The following is a 26,788-nucleotide window of genomic DNA, read 5'->3' on the forward strand; positions in this document are numbered from 1 at the left end:
TTTTTTTCCTTAAGTCCTTTGTAGAATTGTTAACTATATCTTTCATCTGCAGAAATTTTCAGTAGTGTGTACCCAGCCTAAGAACTGGGTGGTAAAGAGCTGTCTGCAGGCGGCTGGGCCAGGGGAGCCAGAGGAGACCTATGAAGTACCAAAACTTTCCTTTTCAATCAAAGTCCAAGTTCTTGTTGAGCTTGGGATGTTCCATAGGACGTACTTCCCAAGCTGGGCTGCCAAATAGTAATGTTAACTGCCCCTCTTACCCACGTGCAGACATCTATAGGGTTGGGAGGCCAAAGCTGGTGCACACACTGATGCTTTTAAAGGTTTGCTGGTTATTGGAAAAGTAGACTGTCTTTATTAGTCAAGAATATTTGATACCTGTCCAAAATAAGACTTCTTTAACTGAACCTTCATGCCACAAATTAAAAAAAATGTTAACATAATATAACTTAACATTTTGCAAGGTATTGAATGTGTTTTGTGAATTGGTAAAGGACCCAATTTGAGGCACCAAGGGACTAGCAGTGTACAAGGGTGATCAGTTTGCCCAGTCCTTATTTAAAATTGTACTGGAGACAGAATGGCTTTGTATGGAGAGTCACTTCATGTCCACTTTGAGTAATGCTTTTTTTTTTTTTTTTTACGTCGAACAGGCCTGCAGCAACTTAAAGAGAAGGAACTTGCCAGCGCATTCACTCTTTTCCCATTGCCGATATCTTCTACAAAGGACCCAGAGAGTTTAGATCCAGATGTACAGCTTTGTCAACGAGTTGAAAGTACCATCATTGAGATAATTAACATGAGTGTTACTGGAGTGTAAATAATCTGATAATTTAGTTCTATCCATTGTTTATCTGTATCAGATTTGACAGTGTAGAAAGAGACATGCACAGAAAATGCAGTAAGGCTTGGTGACGACGCCACGCATAATGGCAACATAAAACCCTGAACTTTCTGTAGGTTTGGATAGTCAAATATCTACAAGTACCATGTCAGCTGTACAGTCTAAAATGGTATACAGAGGCCTAAATTTAAAAGAAAATGCTGCAGATTCATTTATATTTCAATAAGCCTAACACACTGCTGGGTAAATGGATGCAGTAATGTATTCACCAAAATCAAATGATACAATATGTGAAAATACAAAGTGCAAAATCATACTTAAAAAATTCCCAAAAAAGTCTCTTAATCTTGGCGGGACAACCATTTGTTACATGGGGATACAGATGGATATGAGTGGGTTGTCTAAAATCACTGCTACATCAGCCAGTTTACAATGAAACTCTTTGTATATGTTCTTTAAGGAGTTGAGAATTTGTATTCTAATCAGAAAGCATTTGTGTATAAATATTTAATATTAACTATCCACTGAGGTTGCTTTATTTACTGTATATAAATACCGTTTTTGAATGCAACCATGGATACGTCCCAACAAATATTGTTTACATTTTTAGGATTCCAATATTTCAACCTCTTCACCCCTGTTAAATAAAAATAATATATATATATATATATATATATATATATATATATATATATATATATATATATATATATATATATATATATATATATATATATATTTTATTTGCTAACTAGTGAATATGGTTTAATCTAATCCTTGGTCAGTGGTATGTAGAATATCTTATTTATGTTCTCTGATAATTGGTTTGAGAACCATTGTGCTACAGTCACATACTTCAGGGAAGCTAAGTGGCCATTGCCTAGTGCTGTTCAACATTTTCATCAAAAGGAAACCGTATATATATTCTAAAATAAAGTATATGTTAGAAAAACAAACAAAACAAAAAAATGTTTTGTGGGTCTGATCAGATAAAAAGAAGACAAAAGACAAGCCCTACATCAGAATCTGTGAAAAAAACTTAAGATTGATCAGGGAACTGAAAACATTGATCTTGCATGACCAAACCTATTTACAGCTATAGCCTATGCATGACAGTTCATATGTTTAAAGCTTTTTGTCCTCTACATAAAAGGACAGGATATGTGGTGTTCATCACTATAAACATGTTAATGCTGAAATGACTTTTATCATTGTTAGACAAATGATGGTGTTCACAAATGTCTTCCCATTTTCCAAGATCTAAAAGAAGAGTGAATAACTGTAAGATGACTTTATTTTTGTCTAATATTTTGTATTTAATTTTTTTTTATCTGTGCTGAATAGGGTAAACAGAAGTAAAATATATAAATAATGTGCATGATTACCATGACTTCATAATAACACACACTATAGTTTTACAGCTCATTTACTTTAAAATTGTTCATTTTTAGTTGTTATAAAGAATACAATTTCTAATGAAAAGTTTTTTAGTTTAACGGTCTGTAACGATTTGTTTCCTATTTAGAGAACAGTTTATTGTGCAAGCTGTTCTCATCTCACTTTGTTTCATGTACTGTTTTATAAACTGATTTAATGTAGTGGGAAACAAACAAATGTCATGTATCTGTGTATTTGTAAATCCGTCCTAATGCAGCTTTTGTTATAAAACCTATGGACACTAGGCCAAAGTAACACATGCAGTGTATTTACCTTCATCTAAAGCAGTGATGATAAAATTCTTTGCCTAAGTTTGTTGTATCCACATATTGCTTGGCTGAATTTATTTCACAAAATGGTCATTCTTACTATGGAGAAACATACCTTGAGGACCCTGACAGATCGTGGAAGTGGAATATGTGACAGAAGCAGAGAAAGAAGATTAAGCAGATGGAAAGTTGGTATTCCAAGAGCAGGAAGGATGAGTTAGAGAAGCAAGCAAATAATCCGTACTAGTAACATCTCCACTAAGGACGTGCATTTACTGTCTACGTGACAGACACAATCAATTATAATGTGTTTTAAATGCTCAACAAACATTAATTTATAAAGAGTTAGAATTTCTTTCAGCATACACAGCACAAGTGGTACTACAATTTGCACATACATATATAAGAAATCGACAGGGACAACAGTGGTCTCTCTCTGCAATGATGTACAACTACAGATACTAAAGAATACATCCCCCTGGACCTCAATAAATTGATAATAGCATATATATATATATATATATATATATATATATATATATATATATATCTCTGCCATTTCTTCTTGTGACGCTAATGTATAACAATTCTAAGACACCCCCTTCGTTTCCTATGTTAATGTCTGTGAATAGAAAAATTGCTGGCTGAGCTTGAGGAGGTATTTTGCCAGGTGGAGATTATTTAATGGTCTTAAAGTGCCTAGACCAGTTGGCATATCGGTAGAGTGTCTTAAACACTCTTTTGACATTGGAGCCATTCCCCCAAGTTAGAAGCTATAGTTGTATAGTCCCATACCAAATAAAGATACCTTAGCTTGTAGCTCCTAATGGCCTTTTTTTTTTTTTTTTTTTCTTGATACTGATAGTAAAATGTTGCTAGCTTTATTTGCATTATTCACAGAGATCAAAAAGGCTTAATGGCAGGCAAATTAATTTAAATCAATAAGACAACTACTATCTATAGCTGGGTACACTGAAGAATTTTTTCGACTGACGTGCTATCTCAAACGATTATACCTACAACTGAAGGTCCGATCAGTCTGGCGATTCAGGGATACACACTGACACAATTTACCTTCAGATCTGTGCTTATCTGGTCCTCTAGTCTGGAGAATGACAGCACAATAGTCATTCATTTACTACTGTCACACTGATTAAAACCGCCATGTTATAGCTATCCACATGTCCTAACGAATTTCGTAAGCATCTGTGCCTCTAAAACTAAATATTCTGTCTCACAACAAACAAATGAATTATTCCTTCTATGGCACTCTACATTTATTCACTCTGGCATTCAGTGCTAACATTGGCTGAAAAGACCATACTCTGTAAACTCTATGGAGATCGTCAACATGAGTGCATACACACTACGTGATCGTTAGGTGATTGATTGGAAAATATTAAACGGTACGACCAACCAAATGAAACGATGATCGCCACTTTGCTACGACTATAGATCACCTTGTCACTATACACATTCACACAATATCTGACCAAACGGTGGGCTGTTAGCTGATTTGTCCAATTATTTGATGAAAATCCTGTAGTGTGTACCTAGCTTAACGTGCAGGATTTTGTCCTCTTACTCGACAGAGCAAGGGCCTTCAACTCCATCAAATGGAGTTATTTATGGTTGGCTATGGCTAAATGTGGTTTTGACACTCAATTTATAAAAAGAATAGAGATGTTGAATGATCATGATGTGCCTAAGGAATTGGGAGGTAGATTTCTTTCCTCCTCCTTCAAGCTCCCTACAGTAGATGTACCCAGTAAAGATACTCCCTTTCCCTGGTTCTTTTTTTTTTTTCGCATAGCAGCTGAACAATTGGCAGTTAGGGTTACATGTAACAAAAATAATACAATATAATAAAGGACAGGTAGTGGGTAGACTGGCTTTATGGTGTGATTTGATTAACTTACCCCCCCCCCCCCCCTGTGTACCCATTTCCCTTGCTTTATTTGTCCCTCTCATTTTTGCACCCCCAAAGTTTGATAAAAATGTAATAAAAATTAATTGATGTTGAAAAAACAAAAACAAACAAGAAGGTCTTACACTTCTATATGTTACTAGATATGGGGAAGCCTACACCCAAACACAAATAAGACATTTGTCCCTTTTATTACTACAAAAACCTTGGGTAGACTAAGAAAAGGCACCCATTTCAGACTACATTGAGGACTTAATCTGGACTGCCAGAAAAACCCGCTCGTAAGGGATAACACCCAGGAAACAGCACGGCAGCTGAGAGATGGGGTGGTAATTTGAGAGAGCGTTGGGGTCAGAATTTTGTTTTTATGAAATAGGAGTAATCACTGCATGCTTGAATAGTGATGGAAAAATAGCAGTAGAGAGAGATAGATTACAGATTTTAGTTAGAGGTGGAATATGCACAGGAGACAGGGACCTACCAATTTGTGAGGAAATGGGATCAAGAAGACAGGAGGTAGAGTAAGAAGATGAGTAGAGAGTAGAAACTACCTCTTCATTTGTTGGATCATTTGAAGAGAGAGTGTCAGAGGGTGCTACAAAGGAATTGAGCTGATTGCTTGTCGAGGGACATGATACCATTTCAAGGCTGATCTTATCTATTTTGTCCTTGAAATAGGAAGCAAGATCCTTGGCACTGATGGTAGTCGGATGGTTTGGGGTAGGAGGATTGAGAAGAGATTTAAATGTGTTAAAAAGGCGTTTCGGGTTAGAAGCCTGAGCATAGATGAGAGATTGGAAGTATGTTTGTTTTGCAGTGTCCAGAGACTTTCTATAGGAGTGGTAGATACCAGTATATGTGATGAAATCATTAGAGGTACAAGATTTACGCTAGTGACGTTCTGCTTTATGAGAAAGTTTGTGTTACTTTAGTGTGCCACGGATGGCAACAAAGTCTACGCAGAGTATGTAGTGTCGCTGGAGCCACTTGATCACGGGCAGTTGCTAGGGTTTGGTGAAAATGGGATACTGCCCGATCAGGGGAGGAGAATGTGTTGGAGAGAGGTGGAAAACTGTTGAAGATCAATAGAGTTGATATTCCTGCGGATGTGAGGAGGCTTGGAAGAGTTTGACACTGGGGAGGGTAAAGAACTGGGGGTGAGCGAGTAGCTAATAAGGTGATGATCTGAGAAGAGGAAAGGAGTGTTAAGAAAATAAAAAACTGAGCATAGTCTAGAGAAAACAAGATCAAGACAGTGGCCATCCTGATGAGTAGTGGATTCAATTCACTGGGAGAGGTCAAGTAAGGATGTTAGGGAGAGTAGTTTGGAAGCTGCATTGGAACGTGGATTGGGATGTTGAAGTCACCCATGATGATGGTGGGGATGTCAGAGATAAGAAGTGAGGTAGCCATGCAGAGAAGTGTTCAAGAAATTGTTGGTGTGGTCCAGGGGGGCGATAGATGACAACAACACACATAGAGAATGGGTTAAAAGTCCTAATAGTATGTACTTCAAAAGATGTGAACGTGAGTGATGGGACATTTGGGAGAACTGTGAACATGCACTGTGGGGAGAAAAGTAGTTTAACCTCCACCTCCTTGTCTGCCTCCTGGTCTGGGGGTGTGGGTAAAATGGAGACCACCATGTGAAAGGACTACAGGTGAGGCAGTGTCTGATTACGTGAGTCATGTTTCTGTATCTAACCTCAATTTGAAAAAGGTATAAAACTGTCGCACCAGATTGATTCAGATTAATTATTTATAAGAATTTTACCAGACCTACTCCAATTCTAAACCAATATATGTATTTAGTGTGCATTATTTATTTTCAGGAGGTGTTACCGAAATGACACATTGTTTTGAAGTTCTGCAAATTCTAGAAATTGTTAAAATAATATCTTTATTTATAATTCAATTCATGTCCATGAAGGTGTGTGACAGGTACCTAATGACAAAGCAAGGTTAGCTTTAATGGCAAACCTAACATGGTTGTTTCTGATTGGATTTTGTGTTAAGAATGTTGCACTTTTTGACTCAGATGATGATTAAACTATAAAACAGATTGTATCTAACCTCAACCAGACATAAAATGTGACCGAACCAAACAAATTTTGCTGGCGAAACTGTAATAAAGCAGGGAATGATATACATGTTTTGGTGAGAGGGAGCTGCCTGGCATAATAAAAATAAAGGTTAAGCTCACTTGGCATCTGCTCTTGCCCGATCCTACTGAGGGAGAATGGGATTTTTGTACTTACGTAAAATCCGTTTCATTGGGGGACACTGGGGACATTGAGTTATAGAGTAGGGACAGGGCAAACTGGCACTTTAAAATTCTGTTTAACTGAGCCCTAGTTCCTCCCCTCTATACCCCACTTCCTGCTAGCCTCCGTTTATGTTTAACCAAGCCCACAGAAAGCGGAGATAGAGAGAAAACAAGAAAAGAGAATAAAAAAAAAAGAAACAACATTCTCTTAACAACAAGACATGTCAAACAGTAGGAGAAAGAGCATTTAGGGTGGGCGCCTGCTGTCCCCCAATGGACTAAGAGAAACGGATTTTACGTAAGTATAAAAATCCCATTTTCTCTATCCTCCTTTGGGGGACAAACCAAAGCTGACTCACGGGAGGGTTCGCTCAGAATAAACGGCACAAAGCACCTTCCTTCCAAAACTTGCATCCTTGGATGCAAAGATATTAAACTTGTAAAACCTAGTGAATGTGTGTATAGAAGATCACATGGAAGCCCTACACAGCTGTTCCCTGGAGGCACCATGGCGGGCTGCCTAGGAAGCACATACAGACCTTGTAGAGTGTGCCCGCAGATTATCTGGGACAGGCTCCCGCGCCCCACTATAAGACTGACGGATAACAGCCGTATTCCACCTAGCAATAGTCGCCTTAGAAGCTGGCCAGCCTCTCTTGTGAGCATCATAGAGAATCAAAAGATCCTCAGTCTTGCTTACATTCTGATACCTTCGCACCTATTTGTGCAAGGCTCGGACCACATCGAGATAATGAATAGAATCATCGTTTTCCGAAGACCTAGAATTGGTTAGGGCAGGAATGACAGTGTCTTGATCTCACGGTCTCAAGCGATAGCAGGTCTTTACGATGCGAATCCTAGGGTCCGTACAGTTTAGTGCTACTCCAACAGGGCGCGGAGTCTAACGAGCAGACGGTGTTCACCAGGAACCGCCGCAAAGCAGTATGGTCTTAGCTGGGTCTGCTCGCAGGTCGCGGCCCCTGCTAGAGTACTGAGCGAGACCCTCTTGGGAAATCAGGAGACAAGGGACAGTCAATAGCGATGAAATACCGGAACAGCTGAAGGAACATCAGCTTCGTAGGACGAGGATGGATCTGCAGGTATTGGAGCGTAAGCTCTGTAGACAAGCAGGCAAGATAGCAGGTGCTTGGAGCGTAAGCCCTGCAGACAAATAGAATAGCAGGTACTTGATTGGAGCGTAAGCTCTGTTGACAAGTAGAATAGCAGATACTTGGTTGGAGCGTAAGCTCTGTTGACAAGTAGAATAGCAGATACTTGGTTGGAGCGTAAGCTCTGTAGACAAGTAGAAAAGCAGGTACTTTGAGCGTAAGCTCTAGACAAGTAGAATAGCAGGTACTTGGTTGAAGCGTAAGCTCTGTAGACAAGATAGACAGGAAGGAGAGAAGCCACGTCTAGGCACCAAAAGGCAACTGAGGAACAGGCACTGAGTGTTTAGAGGAGGTGTATTTTGTATTGAGCGCCAAGATTGCCTGGCCAATAGGGATGTAGGCAGAGGTTTTATAAGTTGCGGGTCTGAATCCAAGATGCGATGGAGCGGAGCGCCGGAATCAGGTAAGTTTGCCGGGGGTCGGGTGAGCCGCCCGATACCCCGGCGAGTGACACTTGATTTAAATGAAATCTAGACACAACCTTAGGAAGGAAAGAGGGTTTGGTTCGAATAACTGCCCTATCCTCATGAAAAACAAGAAGAGGAGACTTACAAGATAAAGCAGCTCTTCTTGCCGTAGATATGGCCAAAAGGAAGACCATCTTCCAGGTCAGAAATTTTAATTCTACTGTATTCAAGGGTTCAAAAGGCGGATGCTGTAAAGCATTCAACACCAAATTTAAATCCCATGGTGCTACCAGAGGAACATATGGAGATTGTACATGGAGCACTCCCTGAATCAAAGTGTGCACATCAGGTATGACAGCGAATCTTCTTTGAAAGAAGACCGAAAGGGCTGACACCTGACCCTTAAAAGAACTAAGGTGCAAACCTGCATCCAATCCGTCCTGCAAGAACCTAAGTAAACTGGCCAAGCGAAAAGAAGAAATAGGATACCCTTTCTCTTCACACCAGCCAATATATGTCTTTCAGACTCAATGATAGATCTTTGCAGAACCCGGTTTACGAGCCCGAAGTATGGTTTGCACCACACGTTCGCAAAAGTCTTAGCTCGCAGGTTCATGGCTTCAAACGCCAGACGTTGTAAACCTAGATGACAAAAGGGACCTTGAGTTAATAGGTCTGGGCGTAGCGGCATACGCCACGACCAAGCTCCTGCTATGGAGAGCACGTCAGTGTACCAGGCCCTCCGCGGCCAATCCGGCGCTACTAGAAGGACTGGAACACCCTCTCTCTTTACCTTTTTTAACACCCGTGGGAGCATGGCTACCGGTGGGAAAAGGTACATTAAGTGGTACCTCCAAGGGACAGACATGGCGTCTACTGCGACAGCCATAGGATCTCTTGCGCGGGAACAGAAGAGGGGGAACTTGTGGTTCAACCGAAATGCCATCATGTCGACATCCGGCTGACCCCACCGTTCCACCAACTGACGAAACACCTCCGGATGGAGGGACCATTCGCCTGGATGCAGTGTCTGCCTGCTTAGGAAATCTGCTTCCCAATTTTCTATTCCTAGAGGAAAGATGGTATGAGCGCCGGAACGTGAGCTTCGGCGCTCAGACAAATTTTGTGCGTCTCTCTCATGGCCAAGGGACTCTTGGCGCCGCCCTGATGATTGAGGTATGCCACTGCTGTGGCATTTTCTGACTGAATCTTCAATGGCCTTCCCTGCAAGCGTTGCAAAGTCATAAGAGCATGAAACACTGCTCGCAGTTCCAAGACATTGATTGGAAACCTGGATTCCTTTGGAGTCCAAAGGCCCTGAAAACAAGCGTGAAGACAGACGCCCCCCCTCCCCCCACCCTTCGCGTTCCCTGCAGAGATTTTGTTTTTGAACTGGAACTGCCATGCATGAAACTGAGCAAACTGCACAGAGGGCTGTTTTGCCGTCAACAGAAATTTCACCATCTTCTGTAGGGCTAGAATCTTGTCCTGAGGTCAGAACACCCGTTGTTGTCGGGTGTCGAATAAAAGACCCAAAAATATAATCCACTGGGATCGGATCAACTTGGACTTTTTGAAGTTGAGAATCCAACTGTGAGATTCTAGAGTATGGATCACTACTTGGATATGCGACTAAAGTACTTCTGGAGATTCTGCCTTTAAAAGAACATTGTCCAGGTAAGGGATGATTGTAATCTCCTTGGACCTTAGCAGAGCAGCCAATACTGCCATGATCTTGGTGAAGATACGCGGAGCCGTGGCCAGACCGAAAAGAAGAGCTTGAAAATGTAAGTGCTCTGACCGAACTGCAAATCTCAAAAGAGACTGATGACCCTCCCAGATATTAACATGGAGATCGGCATCCTTGATGTCTAGAGCCACCATGAACTCTCCCTGTTCCATGCCGTGAATGACTGAGCGCAAAGATTCTATCCTGAACTTGGGCACTTTGACCCGAGTGTTCAATGATTTTAGATTCGGAATGGGTCTGAATGAGCTGTCTGGTTTTGGCACAAGAAAAAGGTTGGAATAAAAACACAAACCTTTTTGAGAATCTGGCACCAGAATAATCACTCCGGAAGAGAGGAGGGATTGGATTGCTTCTCGTAAAGCCAATCGCTTTCATGGACAAGTGAGAAGCCCTGTGGAAAAGAACCGTCTGGAAGGAAGACCAAGCAGATTAATCTTGTATTCCCGGTCCACCACTCCCCATACCTAGACATCGGTGGTAGACTGAAACCACCGATCCCTGAACAAGAGTAGACGGACTCCCACTACTGCAACCGTGGAGGATAAAAATGCTGGACGTCGAGCAGACCAGGCGTGACGCCCATGCTGCAAACCAGATGACTGGCCCCTGGAAGATTGGCCCAAGGAATATTCACCCTGAAACCTGCCTGAGGACCGGAACCAGGACATTCTTTGTTTGGGAGTATTAACAGAAAGAAAAGTGCTCTTTCTTCCCGTTGCTTGACTGATAATAGAGTCAAGCTGAGGGCCAAACAAAACACCCCCAGAAAAAGGAATGGTTTCAAGAGCCTTTTTAGACTCAACATTAGCCTCCCAGGACTTAAGTCAGAGTCCGACGAGCCAAAACTGCAGAAGCAGAGATACGTGACCCAATTAGTCCCGCCTCCATAGCTGCCATTTCCTAAATAATCTGTCGCCCTCTGAATTTGCTCCACTAATGGAAGCAGTTCAGAGGACGGCCTGCCTGACAACAAACCTTCAGACAACTGTTCTGACCAGCGTTCTACAGCCTTGTTCACCCACGCCAACGCAAGCCTCAGAGAGGCACCTACTGCCACGAAAATAGACTTAACGACGGCCTCAACCTTATGGTTTGTACCATCTTTAAGAGTGGCTGCGTTAGGAAGAGGAATCATAGTTATCTTGGTCAACCTTGCAACAGGAGCATCCACACGTGGAGGCGCCTCCCATTTAGCAAAAACTGCAGGAGGAAAAGGATAACATGACTGGAGTCGCCGAGACTCTCTTGGAATTTCCTATCTGGGAAAGCCCAAGGGTCAGCCAACCAATCTTACAATAGGGAAGAAACGGGGAAAGAGAAAGATTTATTTTTCCGGCGTGCAAAAAGAGAAGCCTGTGCAGCATCAGAAACCTCTTCTTCAGGAAAATCAAGTACCTGACGCACAGCCTGTATTAATTCCTCCACACTCTGACGATCAGAATGAACCTCTTCCACCACAAAAGAGCATCCATATCAGAATCCACCGCAAATTCACCCTCTTCCTGGGAACAGTCAGAATATTGACTCATTTCCTTGTAGGGCTGCCCCCACCCACTTGCGCTTACGTGAGGAAGACGGTGTAGCAGATTGCAACATCCTCTCTAAAGAGGAAGAGACCGAAACCAAACCTTGTACTGAGGAACCAGAACCCATCTCATTCGCCACAGTGGAAGCAGAATTAGAAGGAGCGGCTACAGCCTGAGACCACACCAACTGGGCAAGTTCAGCCACAGTATTGGAGAGAGACCGAGCCCAGGCAGGTTCCGCCGTATCTGAACCAGAAGATGCTGTTTCATACGGTGTGCTCACTGAAGACTGACAGGCTGCGCACATGACTGTCTAGACTGCAACTTAACATTACAGGCAGCACAGGTGAAACTCAACATAGAAGTAACACTAACCTTAACATGCATGGATTTTCCCTTATTTCAGATGTTAACAGTAGGTACAAAACACACAGGCACAGTGTGATAAACACAGTATAGACGAAAGGCACCACACAAATCTAAAATAGAAAGTGAGCCTGCAAAACAGCCCCACAGACCAAAAGGCAAAATCCTGGAAAACAACAACCCCCAACCCTTTACCTTACAGGACTCAGGACAGAAAAGGAAACAAGCTGGAGCTGTAAAATGGCTGCCTATTCTGGTGTGAGACCACCAAGGAGCAAGTGCAGTAGAGGAACACACCTCTCCTCCAGGGCCCAGCACTGGATTGGCAAGCATCCAACAGGACAACCCCCTCAACTAATCCAGTGCCTAGTAGGGCTCACTACCTTAGTAACCCTAGACTGACCCAGTCCTCTAAGCTCTTAATAACTGCCCCTAGTAAGAGGCAGTCTAGCTTAGGGGACATATTGCGATTTACTACTCCCCCTCTCCGAGTACCATGCTGGGAGAGGGTACATTTACCTGCTGCCATCCGTCCTCACGCAGTGTCTGCAGTTAACTGGCTGTCAGCACAGGAAGACGGACACAGCCTGCGGCGACTGTGCCTGGCTCCTAGGAGGGCATCTGAACGTTGGGAGAGGGGGGCTGGCAAAGGAGGCACCGCCAATCCCCCCCCCCCCTTCCAGACAGCTCCGTCCGTGCTGTGCGCTGCACAGTGAAATTCCTGTGCACCTGTCACCCCCCACCAGTCGGCATATCAACCACAGGCATTGCAGCGCATGCACTGAAATTTGCAGGCCACGGGGGTGATCTGCTCCATTTCACCGCTGATGCGGACCCTTCACACAGCAGCCGGCAAATGCGGGGGAGTGGTGATGGACAGCCTCATCTTAGCTCACTGAGCTGCTAACTGTCAGGCACAGGAAGCAAAAAGCCTGATCTGAGAAAAAAGAACTGGGTTGAAACTGGGGACAGTTCCTGATAAGCAAGCACCAATACTGGGTAGAAAAGCTATTTAGGATCAGCCCTACTGAAGCCATGGCACCTTGGAAAGTAAATAGAGCATAAAGGACAGCATCACCCCCTATTGCTCTCTCTTGCCTGGAGAGTTCTGACTATGGCTCCTGTTGGACTGTTTGTTGGTTTGTACATGTTATTTTGCTCGAGAAAGCCTTCATGGACTTATCACATGTTATTTTGCTCGAGAAAGTCTTCATGGACTTTATCACAATATGAGCCTGCAACAAGCAGGGAGACATTGGACTTGATCCCTACCTCTCTGATAAAGGATCGGAAGCGTGTGGCTCAGCAGCCAGAACTGCACTACCAAGGGGACAGTGACAATAGCTCCTTTTAGTCTGGGTTGTATGCTAGGGTTAAGGCAGTGACCCACTGGTATGTGTTCATGTAAATTGCTATAGTCTCGTGGGTTGAGTTTGACAATAACGTACCATTATTTTGCCCATTATTTCCGAGGTGATTTTGTACCCAGTTCAGGGTACCGGAATACTAGGTTGACACAAACCAGTCAGCTGGCAATGCAAAAGAGATAAATATTACCCCCAGGGCCGGTGCTAGGGTCCTCGGCGCCCTAGGCACAATTTCAAAATCTGTCCCCCCAGGCACAATTTTAAACCACCCCCCCCCCTTGTCTTTCCTTGGCTTCATAAAGCTGCTCCTCTCCTCCGGGTCCCGTCCCTCACTGACACTGTCGGGCCGTGATGATGATGTCACGCCCGACAGTCAGTGAGTGGAGGGGAGGATCTTGAGCACCCCATCAGCTGTTGGAGGGGAGGGCCGCGGTGGTGACCCATAGCCCCTCCCCTCTCCCTGTGGATCTATCTGAAGCTGTGCGGCGGCCGTGGAAGGTATGCTAAGCGGTCGCCGCACAGTTTTAAAGTACAATAATAAATGCATTTTAATTCTGTGGCGCCCATCAGAGCCCGGCGCCCTAGGCAACTGCCTAACTTTGCCTAATGGGAGCGCCGGGCCTGATTACCCCCAAATCCTCATACGTCTTTTGGAAGTTCTCAGCCACTTATCTATTGTAAAATGAGGTCTTTACTCAAACAAATATTCACAACACTAACCCGAGTATTAGCATTATTAAACCTTTACCCACCTCGATTTTTTTTAAAAAAACTTTAAAATGTAAACCTTGTTCTACCTCAGATCAGACCTTACAGCTTGCAACCTAAACTAACCTGAACACACCATATGACTATTACACAACTACCAACTACTAAAATCAAATCTATAATTATATCTGTAAAATAATTGAGTAATACAATGTACATATAATAGTACAACAACGTCTGCCCCCGTAACCTTCTGTATCACCCTTTATTTGCTTTCTGCAATGCAACACAAAATCCGACATTGTTCTTCTCATCAAGGAGCAAAAGAACTCCGCCCACGAAGGGGTTAATCTACATAGCTACAGAAACCACAGATAAAGCGTCACTAGCCTTCCCCAGCCAATCACAGCCCGGTATTAAAATTGCCAGGTCGATGCTGTGTGAAGATGCGCAGCTATTGGCGAATTGTAAACAAATTGTCGATTGGCTGTGAAAAGTGTGGTGGGCGTGGCATAATATACCCGGGAAGAATTGTATGTCGTGTTTCGGTTCCGGGGTGTTGAGAGCGGTATACGGGTAGTGTGCCGACAACGGTGGAAGGTATGACACCTGCCTCCTCTAGGGATGTTTAACACGGCCAGCCTCATTATCCCCCTAATAAACAATCGTAATCTTACCACTTCGTTATGTCACATTGTATTCCATCCCTGGACTGTGACTGAGTACAGTGTGACATAACTATGTGGTAAGATCCCAATGGTTTACTAGGGAAATAATGTGGGTGGCAAGTACATGCTGTCGTGGAGTCTATACTAACCGGATTCATATAATCTATATATTAAACATGCTGTACAATTACTGTGGGATCTTGGTGTTTGCAAAGACCCTGTATTTAGAAAGTGGTAATGCCCACTCCCTTTATATATTTTGGATATATCGGATTTAAAAGATAGTAACTTTATGAAAAATGTATGTTGAAGTTTGTGGAGATTGGGATAGCGCCACCTTTGGCCTATACATTTCTGTTTTGTACATCAGACCGCATATGGGGTCCTATTAAAAGCTATTACTAGCAATCTTTCTAAGCCTGTTGTGTAGGTGTGTCTTGTATATATTGATTACATTGATGTTTGCTACAAGGTGTCTGATTGTTAAGTGTTTAATGTTGCAAATGCTGCATCAATGGTATTAAGCAAGTCTATACTTCTACATATAATGGTTTAACTATTGTTTCCTTTTTCCCAATAAAAATAACTGCCTCCAACCCACTACTGCTTAAACCCTTACATCAATTTAAGTTCCATGGTTCGGATTAAATAATTACCCTTTTTATTTCACTACTGTATTACTTTACTAAATGAAGCGTCCTCTGGTTTCTTGTGTCCTGCACAATTGCATCTGCTCCCTCAACACAACTTCTACCCAAATGATGCAGTTACATGGAGAAACTAGCAAACTCCTGAATTTAAGGGCTCACCTCTGTTGTTTGTGTCCTTTGGATAATACTTACAAAATGCCAGAAAGTGTCATGATATGTGAAGGGAGAGCACAGATTTGGGGACAGGAGAGAACACAGCAGGTGACAGATGAATTGGTGGCAGGCAGGAGAAGATAATGGAGGTGGGTATCTGAGGTTGTACAGTAGTCCACTTGGAGGATGAGAAGAATGTCATGAAGAGAGAGGTTCATTATAAAGTTTAAGGCTATGGACTTGCCAAACCACCAATAGTTAATATAAAACACTAAACTTAATTACCAAATGTCATGTATTATAGGTTTAATGGCCCTTTGCAAGAAATTATATACAGAAGAAAATTACGATTTTAAGTGATCAGTATTCACAGAAAAGCTTAGAAAAGCCACTAATAGATATCCCTGTTCTTTACAGTTGGCAGAAGGTTGTACTGGTCTGTAGAAAGTGAAAGACCAGTTGGAGTTTTACAAGGTTTTTTATGTTTAAAAAGAATATTTCAGGTTTGTTTATTTTAAAGAAAAATCTCCCTCTACTGGTAGAACTTTAGGCTTGCTCCATGTTTGGAGCATGTTCAAAGTAAGCATGGGGGAACGTGTCAGTTTGCAGGAGACAAACTACAACTTCACTTGCCTTAATACTCACCAAATAAGTATACATGAACCATACATTGACTAGGTCAAATAAACCAGTGAACAGCAATTAATATACCCAGGGGCCTATATATCGGTTTCCAAAGAGGTTAAATCCCCTGAAAACTGCAGCTTTCAGGGGATTACTGCATTAGCTAGTAACAAGGCTATTTATTGTTATAGGATTCGCAAATCCAGTCCCCATAGGTGTCTATGGGGACTTAAATTATCGCACTATGTATCAAGCTCTGAAATTCAGAGCTTGACCCCGACAGCTAACACATCTGAAGATGGCATTAGTCATGATCCTATGGGGAGAGCATCGCAGGAGAGGGATCTTTCGATCCCTCCCTAGCAGGCTTTGTGTGCCTCCTCATCGCATATTCTGCACAGACCTTTAGAACCAGTAAGTAAAGTAAAATGTTCACTGTGACAAGCTCCTATTGGAACTGCTGTCCTGACTGAACAATGGTAATAAATAGACACACTGTATCATTTCTTATCAATGCGCTAAGAAATAATAACTAACTTTATGTATAGTATAGAGTTAAAAGCGTTTTATTTTAATGAATTAATATCTTAAATGCTCAGCAACATGGATTGAATGAAACACAAGTTCAACTTTACATTAATTTTATGGCACTTTTAAAGTATAATCTATGAAGCCACTATGAAAATGGGAAATTTCTTTTTACTGTAGAAACATTGAGACATTGTTTTTTTTGTTTTTTAATGCTCTAATGTTTTTATTTTTGCCTTCTAAGCAATATGTCATCCACATGTTCTGAATATACAATTGGTGGAGTCAAGATTCTGTTCCCATGTAAGGCATATCCCTCTCAGCTTGCTATGATGAATTCAGTAAGTGACATTATATATTTAAATTACCACTAAACTTCAGATGCTAGTCATGTTATTTTGTTTTGAGATCATTTTAGTGTTCAAAAATAGATAAACTGTCATATGTGCTGACAATATTTAGAAAGTTTTTTGATTGAGGATTTTTTTTTACTCATAATGCTCGCAGTGCATCAAATTTAACTAGTTTTGCATTGATAAAGATGAAACAGAGGTCATTGAAAATATTAACAGAATTCAAATGTTGTGCCTTAATAATGCTAATGGCCCATGGTTGCTCTCTAAGAATAACATTCTCTAGGCTAATATATGTGGACACCGAGCATTTGTGTGTCATTAGCCTAGAAAGTAGAATGATGATTTTCTGTAATTCTTGCTTGTCCTTTATAATTTCATGAGCTCTGTGGGTTTTCTGTTATTCTCTTTTACTTGAAGTAGTATAAAAGGGGATAACAGAATAGAATACATCAGGATTATCTCAGATTTCCTTCTGTGCAAAAGTACCACAATCTATGGCATACAGTACCCACTGTAAATAATAATGATAAAAGTAAGTCAGCAAGTAGAAGGCATGAGGCTGGAAAGTGTTTTTACACAAGTCTCCAGAAATCCGAGATTATAACTAATGTTTTTGATACTTTACAATGCATTATAATACATGCCATTTATTAATGAACACCAATGTGATCAGAACTCACATATTTTCACTAATAACATCTGAATTCACCATTTATCACTTATACAAACACCATTTAAAGGATTGTATACATACTCTATATTAGTGTCACATGTCTATTATAAACTTATAAATAGTCTAGCCAATACACTAGAATTTCATTGCTTTTATTACAATAAATTTTATGTTAAACATTTGTTGAAATGTTACTTTTTTGCTGCAACAGATCATGAGAGGATTGAACTGCAAGCAGCATTGTTTGTTGGAAAGTCCTACTGGAAGCGGAAAAAGTTTAGCATTATTATGTTCTGCTCTTGCATGGCAGCAATCTCAGTATGGTGAGTACTCATTTCTACATTAGTTGTGTGTCTGAGAAGTTAACACTTGGGGGTAAATGTATCATGCTGAGAGTTTTGCGGCGGGTTTGAAAAATGGAGATGTTGCCTATAGCAACCAATCAGATTCTAGCTATCATTTTGTAGAATTTACTAAATAAATGATAACTAGAATCTGATCTCTCAGCTTGATACATTTACCCCTTGGTGTTAACTTTTGACTTAAAGTTGTTTCCCACATATACATTATTTAAAAATGTGTATGTGGGGTCCTTTTAGACCTCACATTTGTTTAATTTAACATTCCCAGTACTTACGATTTTTGGTGTTCAAATTGTGTAATGATTTGAGTTCCTGAAGTGGGAGTTTTCAGATGCTGGGTCAGAAAGGAGGCAGCTATCATTTCTAGGCCTCCATATTATACTAAAGAGCTCAATGATTATTATGTTGGCTGACCAGCATAATTGTGGCAACATGGTTAGCATTGGTGCCTCACACATCTAGGATTATGGGCCCTATCAGTGCGGTGTTTGTATGTTCTCCCCATGTTCGTGTGGGTTTCATCCCACAGTTCAAACACATACTAGTAGGTGTTATGTGCGTATTGTCGCTAACCAATAACGATTGTCGAACCTCGATTTGTGTTTCCAAAGCACAAAGATTTATTCGCAAATAAGTAGAATAATATGCTCAAGCGAAGTAATAGTAAATACAGCCGTTACTTATCGCAGCCGCTCTGGATCCAGTGCAGTCATTCAATCCTGAAGTCTGGGGACAAGAAGTCTGCACTCAGGATCACAAGCTGCTGCTTATATACACAATCACATACAGTAATGCAATGTAGATGGAATAGCTTGCATCTATTGGTCCAGGTCTCAGGAAGGTCCAAGGGGTCGTCATCATTGGCCAGTTCATACAAAGGAATCCAAAGGAGGGGGTCATCTCAGCAGGGGGTATGCTCTGCTCTTCCCGCCAAGATTCCTTAGTCTTAAGTAGTTCATAATTCCCTATCATTCATAACTTGCGTATGCACTCTGCGATTCCCTCGCAGAGTGAACCAAACAGTAGGATATGTGACAAGGTTCATTATGATACCACTCATGATGTTATTCCTTCAACCCATTCCGTGTATTTCACTAATATGCATGTAACTCTGATATAACATATAAATACAACTATATTTCGACATAACTGACTATGTGTTGCAACTACCATTAATGTGTACTATTTTATAAGTAAGCGTGTTTGTGCGAATGTATGGTAAAAGACCAATTACTGTTGCTGCCACGTGCAGTGGATGCGTTACGCCCTTTCACGCCGTAGCGTGCCCTTGTACGTCATAGCGTACCGTACGCATCTTTTCAGACAAAGACAACCAAGTTTGCTAGACTTTAATTGAAATGACTTTTATCCAATTTACTGACTTTGACAGTTCCACCCTTTGATAGTGTAATAAACTATCACCCAATCACCGTTTCAAGTTCAGGATTATACAATACTTCTCCACAGACCATGATCTCGGTATCTGGTACCACCCTTTCAGTCTCTTTCTCAGTGTTACTCCTATGAGACCATTTTCCACACTTCAACACAGTAGGAACACATTTGACAACTAAACCAATTGCTAAGATGACACCCAGTATCAGGAGAAGGAGCTTACCTACACTCGCAATCATTTCCTGTACCCACTCCCCCAGACCGGAGAACCATTTTGCTGGGTTCAACCATGAGAACCAACCCGCCACCTTTTCCCCGACCTCATATAACGAAGAATTATGGCTCTTTCGAAATTCCCATTTCAGCTGCAAAATTTCATCCATCTTCCGGTCTATAACCTCTTTAGGGTCATCCGTATTATTAGTAATGTACGTGCAACATTTGACACCGAACTGGGTGGCCAGTGTCACACAGTACCCACCAGTAATAGAGGTGAGGTAATTTAGTACCAGTCTATGTTGCACCAACTCTTTCTTGTACGCTTGTAGCTCCCTTCCAGTATACCTGAAAGTGTCATCATACATCTCGGTGATATTATCTATTAATTTGGCTAGGTCTTGGATATATTTAAAGTTTAATGTTCCCCGAGCGGTCCTGGTGAGATCTAGAGCAACCATAACTTGGAAACCAGCAGTTTCACTAATCAATTTTGTAGCTATGGGTTCCTCACCAGGAATCATATTTCTCTTGCCACGGTGTTCATACTGTGTGTGTATGTATGGTGGTGATGTAGTCTTGTGAATATCAACCATTTCTTCATGAGTAATAGTCATGATTTCAGGAACCAGTTTAGCTAGAAAACACAAGCCCTTGGAACTCGGAGTCACCCAGGAATAAGCTTTTCTCCCACAAACAAAATACACATCCTCAGGGAGAACATAAGGAACAGTATGCCCATGAATTATATCACACAGAGTTTTGATAAAACTACCCATGCCTAGTGTCTTCATCTGCTCTAGACACGTGTCGGCATTAATGACATTTTCACATTTATCTGTAGAGACTTTTCCAATGGATACCTTCTTATGTTTGGTTATACGCCCTAACTTGTGACTTCCATCAACATTCCTGCCTAGTAGTGACCTTGTGAGTCTTCCTCTAAAATGAGGGTGGCGAGCCATTGTCTGATCTGATAGGTCAGCCTCCCAATTCTCCAGGCGCTTTGCATGAGATATGTTTAGGCACAGCAAAGATCTGCCTATGGAGTATTGTCGAAGCGTCAGACTAGGGGACCTAGTGTTATTGTACCTTCCTTCTATGGGCCTCCCACCCCTCAATTCGAGTACTTCGGATATGTTTAGGGGGAATGGCACTAGTCCTATGTTATGCTGCCCTTGAGGCACGTGAGAGCACACCCAACACTCGGTTTGGTTTAGCACCTTACCCACCAGGGAGTGATAATCCTCCAAAGGATGCCCGCCTATATTCAGAGTACTGGGGGACTGGCATCGTTGGATGCATCTCTCTTCAACTAGGGAGTCGCAGAACTTGCAGATACAATACTCATCAGACAATAGCCCCTCACACTGCCTCCGAGTTCCTGAGCTAGCAGACCTTTTCATAACCCCTGGACCAAGTTTGATAATGGGCTGCTCAGAGTATCCTATTAACCTTTCTTCGGCCTCCATTTCATCCGTATCACTCCCAGAACTCTCCTCCGTCCTCCATCCTCCTTCACAAAAATAGAATGTCCTAGAAAAAGTAAAAACAAGGAAAATCCTGGAACAAAAGAAAAACAAAAACCGCCACTCCATCGCTGGAAAGATAGTTCTGAGGCAACGTCTCTGGTTCAGGTGTCTCAACTTCAGGCTTTAGGTCTCACAAGTGACAGTTCTATGTCGTCGGTCTGAGTTTTGTCTTGCACTTTCTCCGGATTATGGACTCTCCTGCAGTGGGTGGAATGGACCCAAGTGTCTCTCTCTGCAACCTTCAGTGATGTAGTACTGGTCAGCAGCACTTGGTACGGGCCTTCCCAACGGTCTGTTAAACAACCTGAACGTAAGAAATTGCGGATCATAACATAGTCTCCAGGTTCAACATCATGACAGTTCGTCTCTGGCATACCGGGTGACAGCATTTTTAGTTTTTGTTGTTGTTGCTTTAGCTGTCTACTCATTCTTATAAGATATTGTACAGTCACTTCATTATTACACTTTAAGTCGTCTTGTGGACTCACGATCAAATGAGGTTGTCGTCCGAACAGTATCTCAAAGGGGGACAGATTAAGAGGAGGTCTAGGAGTGGTTCGAATGCTATGGAGGACCAACGGCAAAGCCTCAGGCCATGCCAACCCAGTTTCAGCCATTATCTTACCCAGTTTGTTCTTGATAGTACCGTTTACTCTCTCCACCTTACCACTGGCTTGTGGTCGGTAAGGGGTGTGAAGTCTGCTACTGATTCCCATGAGTTAACACATATTTTGGAAGATATCACCAGTAAAATGGGTACCCCTATCACTTTCAATGATCCTAGGGATACCGAACCTACACACAAAGTCTTGTACAATTTTCTTTGCAGTGAACACAGCAGTATTAGTGGCTGCCGGATATGCTTCTACCCAACCGGAAAACACATCAATACACACTAACACATACTTTAGATTCCTGCATGGTGGTAATTGGATATAGTCAATTTGTATTACCTGAAAAGGTCCGTCTGTAGGAGGGATGTGGGATGGCTCAGTTGGAATAGTTTTTCCAACATTTTTCCTCAAACAAGTAAGACATGACATTGCTTTCTTACCAGCTTGAGAGGAAAATCCGGGAGCACACCAGTATGCTCTCACCAGTTTGCGCATACCTTCTTTACCCAGGTGAGTCAGGCCGTGTGCTGCTTCAGCCAGGCTTGGATAGTATGTTCGGGGAGCTACAGGCTTAACTTGTCCAGCCCTCCAGAGTCCTGAGGACTCTTGACCACATCCCTTCGCCTTCCAGACCGCCTTTTCCTGCAGGGAACACAAATTTTGCATTTCAATTAATTTCTGCATGTCTAATGTCTGAAAAACCATCATAGTCTCGGTCGATACAGTCATAGGTTGGCCTGCTGCCCATTTAGCAGCTTCGTCTGCCCTGTTGTTGCCCAGTGACACTGTGTCTTCTTCAAAGGTATGGGCTTTGCAGTTTATGACGGCTACTGTTTTGGGTAACTGTATCGCTGTCAGAAGTCCTTTTATGTGTTGTGAATGTGCTACTGGTGTACCTGCTGCTGTCGTAAAGTTTCTAAGACGCCAAAGGGCCCCAAAATCGTGCACTACCCCGAAGGCGTACCTAGAGTCAGTATATATGTTAGCTGATTTACCTTCTGCCAATTCACACGCTCTCCTTAGTGCTACTAGTTCCGCCACCTGGGCTGAGTGAGGTGGGCCAAGGGGTTCAGCTTCTACCACATCCTGATCGTCTACAACAGCGTAACCAGTACATAGCTCTCCTGTCTCTCTCTGTCTATGGCAACTTCCGTCTGTATGAAACGTAAAATCTACATTTTCTAAGGGGGTGTCACGTATGTTGGGCCTTGCAGTAAAGGTCTGATTCAGGTGTTCCATACAGTCATGCGTGTCAGTATTCTTGCCTAACTCATCATCAACCAGGGTCTCCTCACCTCCCACCCTTTGTGTCTCTAGAGACACATACGGAAGGTATGTAGCTGGATTTAAGGTGTTACATCGTTTGATGGTGATGTTTGAGGGTGCCATCAGGGCTAGTTCCCATTTTGTGAATCTAGCTGAAGAAACATGTCTGGTTTGGGCTGAATTTAACAGAGCTGATACAGCATGGGGTGTATAGATGGTTGAATTATGTCCTAATACTACATCCTCGCTCTTACTTACTAGAAGGGCTGTTGCTGCTACACTTCTGAGACATGTTGGGAGTGATCTTGCCACATTGTCTAATTGTGCACTGTAGTATGCTACCGGTCTGCTAGCGTCACCATGTTTCTGTGCGAGGACACCTGCTGCACAACCATCAGCTTCTGTACAAAATAGTTCAAAAGGCTTTTCATAATCAGGTATTCCCAATGCAGGTGCTCTTGTCAGACTATCTTTAAGATTAAAGAACGCTTGCTCTGACTCCTCTGTGTGTACAACACGTTCTGGTTTTGAGGAAGAGACTAGCTCCTGCAATGGTAATGCCAGAATAGAAAAACCTGGGATCCAGGACCTACAGTATCCACACATCCCCAAGAAAGTACGAATCTGCTTCTGGCTCTGTGGCAGGGTCATGTGTTGTATGGCCTCAATTCTGTCGGTTGTCAGGTGTCTTAGCCCCTTTGTGAGGCAGTGTCCTAAGTATTTGACCTTAGTCTGACATGGCTGTAATTTATCCTTTGCCACCTTGTGCCCTGTTTGTGAAAGATAAAGCAACAACAATTTAGTATCATGTAAACATGACATAAAAGAATCAGAGCACAACAACAAATCGTCCACATATTGAATTAGAACAGACCCATTGTGGGGTTGAAAGGATTGCAAACAGTCATGTAAGGCTTGGGAGAAAATACTGGGGCTGTCAATGAACCCCTGGGGTAGTCTGGTCCATGTGTATTGCATTCCCCTGTAGGAGAATGCAAAAAGGTATTGGCAGTCAGGGTGAAGAGGGACTGAAAAGAAAGCAGAACATAGATCAATGACAGTAAAATGGCTGGCAGACGGTGGAATCTGCATGAGGATGACAGCTGGATTCGGCACTACGGGGAATTGGCTCTCAACAACTTTGTTAATTCCCCTTAAGTCCTGGACTAATCTATAGCCCCTCCCCCCATTCTTCTTCACAGGGAAAATGGGACTATTTGCTGTACTAGCTGTACGGATTAAAATCCCTTGTTGTATTAGCCTCTCAATAACAGGATATACCCCTAGTTCCACCTCCGGTTTTAATGGATACTGTGGGATTTTTGGAGCTATCCTACCACTTTTTAGATTGACCATGACAGGGGCTACGTTTGCCATCAGTCCAGTGTCCTGTCCATCTCTGGTCCATAAGGAACCTGGTATTTCCAGCAACATCCCCTTTACTTGAGATGGACTTTGTTCTATAACAGGAGAGTGTAACATTAACCTTTGAGGGGTGTCCAATATGTCCTGTACCTCATGTGCAACCTTCTCGGGTATATCTAGGAACACACCATCTGAAGTACAGTATATGACACATCCCATTTTACATAACAAGTCTCTCCCTAGCAAGTTAGTAGGAGCCGCTGCAGCTAAGAGGAACGAATGCTTAGTATGCAGAGGGCCGATAGTAACTTCAGCGGGTTTAGTTAGAGGATAATGTAACACTTTTCCCGTCACCCCCATAGCTGGAATGGTTTTACTGGTCACCTGTAGATTGAAAGGAGAGGTTATCACAGATCGAGCCGCCCCTGTATCCACAAGAAAAGTTTGTTTCCTACCAGCTATGTCAACTATCATTGTTGGTTCTTTACTCTGACTCTCAGTTAACCTCACTGGCTGTAGACTACAGGTATGACCTGACCCCTAGCGCTGACTATTGATTTCCCGCGCAGCATTTGCTGCCGTAATATGCGCGGGTAGATGTGAGTCTTCTAGTCTATGTGAATCCTTCCTTGGAGGATATCTATGTGACCCACCCCTATGTGTATTGAGTCTTTCTTTATTACAATCTCTCCTGTAATGTCCTTCCTCGTTACAGTTGAAACACCTGATCACTTTAGGTTTCCTGTTATATGGGTTGTATGCTGGTGGTCGTGTGTGCACCCCTTCTAGAGCCTGTATACTTACCGTCATTAACTTATCACTTTTCTCTTCCCTTTTTCTAAAAAGGTTCTTGTCATGCTCCACAGCAGACTCCCTAAGAGAGTCTACCGTGACGCCTCTCCAATTAGGTAATGTGGTTTGTACTCTCGTCTTTAAATTTTCTCTAAGGCCGTCCATCAGTACCCCTACAGCTATCTCTCTGTGATGTGGGTCCTCACTTATGTTGGATATCCTAGTAAATCGTGCGATCGCTGTTATAGCTCTAGTGAAGTAATCTGAGGCAGTTTCACTATCCTTTTGTTTAATGGTGAAAATCTTACTCCAATTTACTACTACTGGAAAACAGATGGCTAAATGTTTGACAATTTGTTCTATATTTCGTTGGTTAATCTCATCAGTCAAGGTGTCATCTTCCTCCAACAAACAATCTTCAATAAATTTTTGTATGTTAGTATTGGGACGAAGACACGCCCTCAACACTACCCGCCAATCCTTACTGGTTGGTTCGTGAGCATTCCCTAAGTCTTTAACAAATTTCTGACATTTAGCATCCTTTCTAGGGTCTGGGAATTCAGTCATAATGGAACGTAATTCTGATCTAGTCCAGGGACAATGCATTGTAACATTTCGTAAAGGAACTACACCATCCTTATCCGGTTTCCCATTGGGAACCGATATTGTGCGGACCGGGAACACACCCTCTGGTACACTAACTTCAGGGGACACTACAGGATTTACAGGCCCTAGATTTAGAACACTTTCACTCCTAGTGATCACGCTACTCTCACCTATCTCAGCCATTTTCTCATACTTGCGCTGAGCCTCTAGTACACTAACAGCATGGGCAATGGCAAATCACAGTGGGTTCATCTTCATTTTCAGATACACTTGTATGAAACTGGTTTAAAACAGGGTACAACTTAGTAATTTTTCTATTTTCAGTTTTAACAACGGCTGTACTTACCCCTCCCGCCACATAAGGTGGCGGGGGCGCGCTTGCGCTGAGTTCGCCACGCTTCTCAATGGTTACATCCGCCTCGCGCGCTTTTCGCCACGCCTACTTCCGGTTTGCATTAGCTGCTCTGCCACGTGTTACCTTCCATTTGCCACAATTTTAAACAATCATTATGTCTATTTCTCTTTTTTGTTGACTTGATCAACCATACTTTATCTTTTACAGTATTTAGTACCTCTGCATTAAAACTCCCTATTGTTGGGAAAGGCCTATCACAAGCTTTGGTCATCCCGACCCACGTGTCACAATACACAGTTGCATATGCACCATATTTCTTACACATGAGAAACCTAGCTGAACCAATAGGGCCTTCCTTAGGCAGTACACTGACCATCTCTAGCGTATGCTTAGCACCCATGTTGAACAATATACCTTCTACCCGGAACACAGACACACCGCAGTGCTCTGTTCCTTCCGGCCAAATGTGAAACACAGACACACTGCAGTGCTCTGTTCCTTCCACCTAATGATTTCAACTCTGTTGCTATACTCACCGCTAGAGATCTATAATGCTCGGTGAACGTATTTCCTTTAGCCGCGTTCACTCGCTTTTCT

The 26,788-nt window shown here is 42.4% G+C and overlaps 2 protein-coding genes across 3 annotated transcripts in view; both read left to right on the forward strand.

Annotated features, from left to right (window-relative positions):
* LOC142109664 (integrator complex subunit 2-like) overlaps nucleotides 1-842 on the forward strand; it is a 71,215-nt gene extending 70,373 nt beyond the window's left edge. For both annotated transcript variants that reach the window (XM_075193729.1, XM_075193730.1), the window contains exon 24: nucleotides 654-842. In XM_075193729.1, the coding sequence (XP_075049830.1) occupies nucleotides 654-820 (167 nt within the window). In that variant the 3' untranslated portion in view covers nucleotides 821-842. The remainder of the gene's footprint in view (nucleotides 1-653) is intronic.
* Nucleotides 843-14,550: 13,708 nt separating this feature from the next.
* LOC142109663 (Fanconi anemia group J protein homolog) overlaps nucleotides 14,551-26,788 on the forward strand; it is a 197,299-nt gene continuing 185,061 nt past the window's right edge. The window contains exons 1-3 of the mRNA XM_075193728.1: nucleotides 14,551-14,636; nucleotides 16,904-17,000; nucleotides 17,900-18,011. Coding sequence (XP_075049829.1) covers nucleotides 16,908-17,000; nucleotides 17,900-18,011 — 205 coding nt within the window. The 5' untranslated portion in view covers nucleotides 14,551-14,636; nucleotides 16,904-16,907. The remainder of the gene's footprint in view (nucleotides 14,637-16,903; nucleotides 17,001-17,899; nucleotides 18,012-26,788) is intronic.

This window comes from Mixophyes fleayi (genome assembly GCF_038048845.1).
Source record: "Mixophyes fleayi isolate aMixFle1 chromosome 2 unlocalized genomic scaffold, aMixFle1.hap1 SUPER_2_unloc_6, whole genome shotgun sequence".
Taxonomy (NCBI): Eukaryota; Metazoa; Chordata; class Amphibia; order Anura; family Limnodynastidae; genus Mixophyes; species Mixophyes fleayi.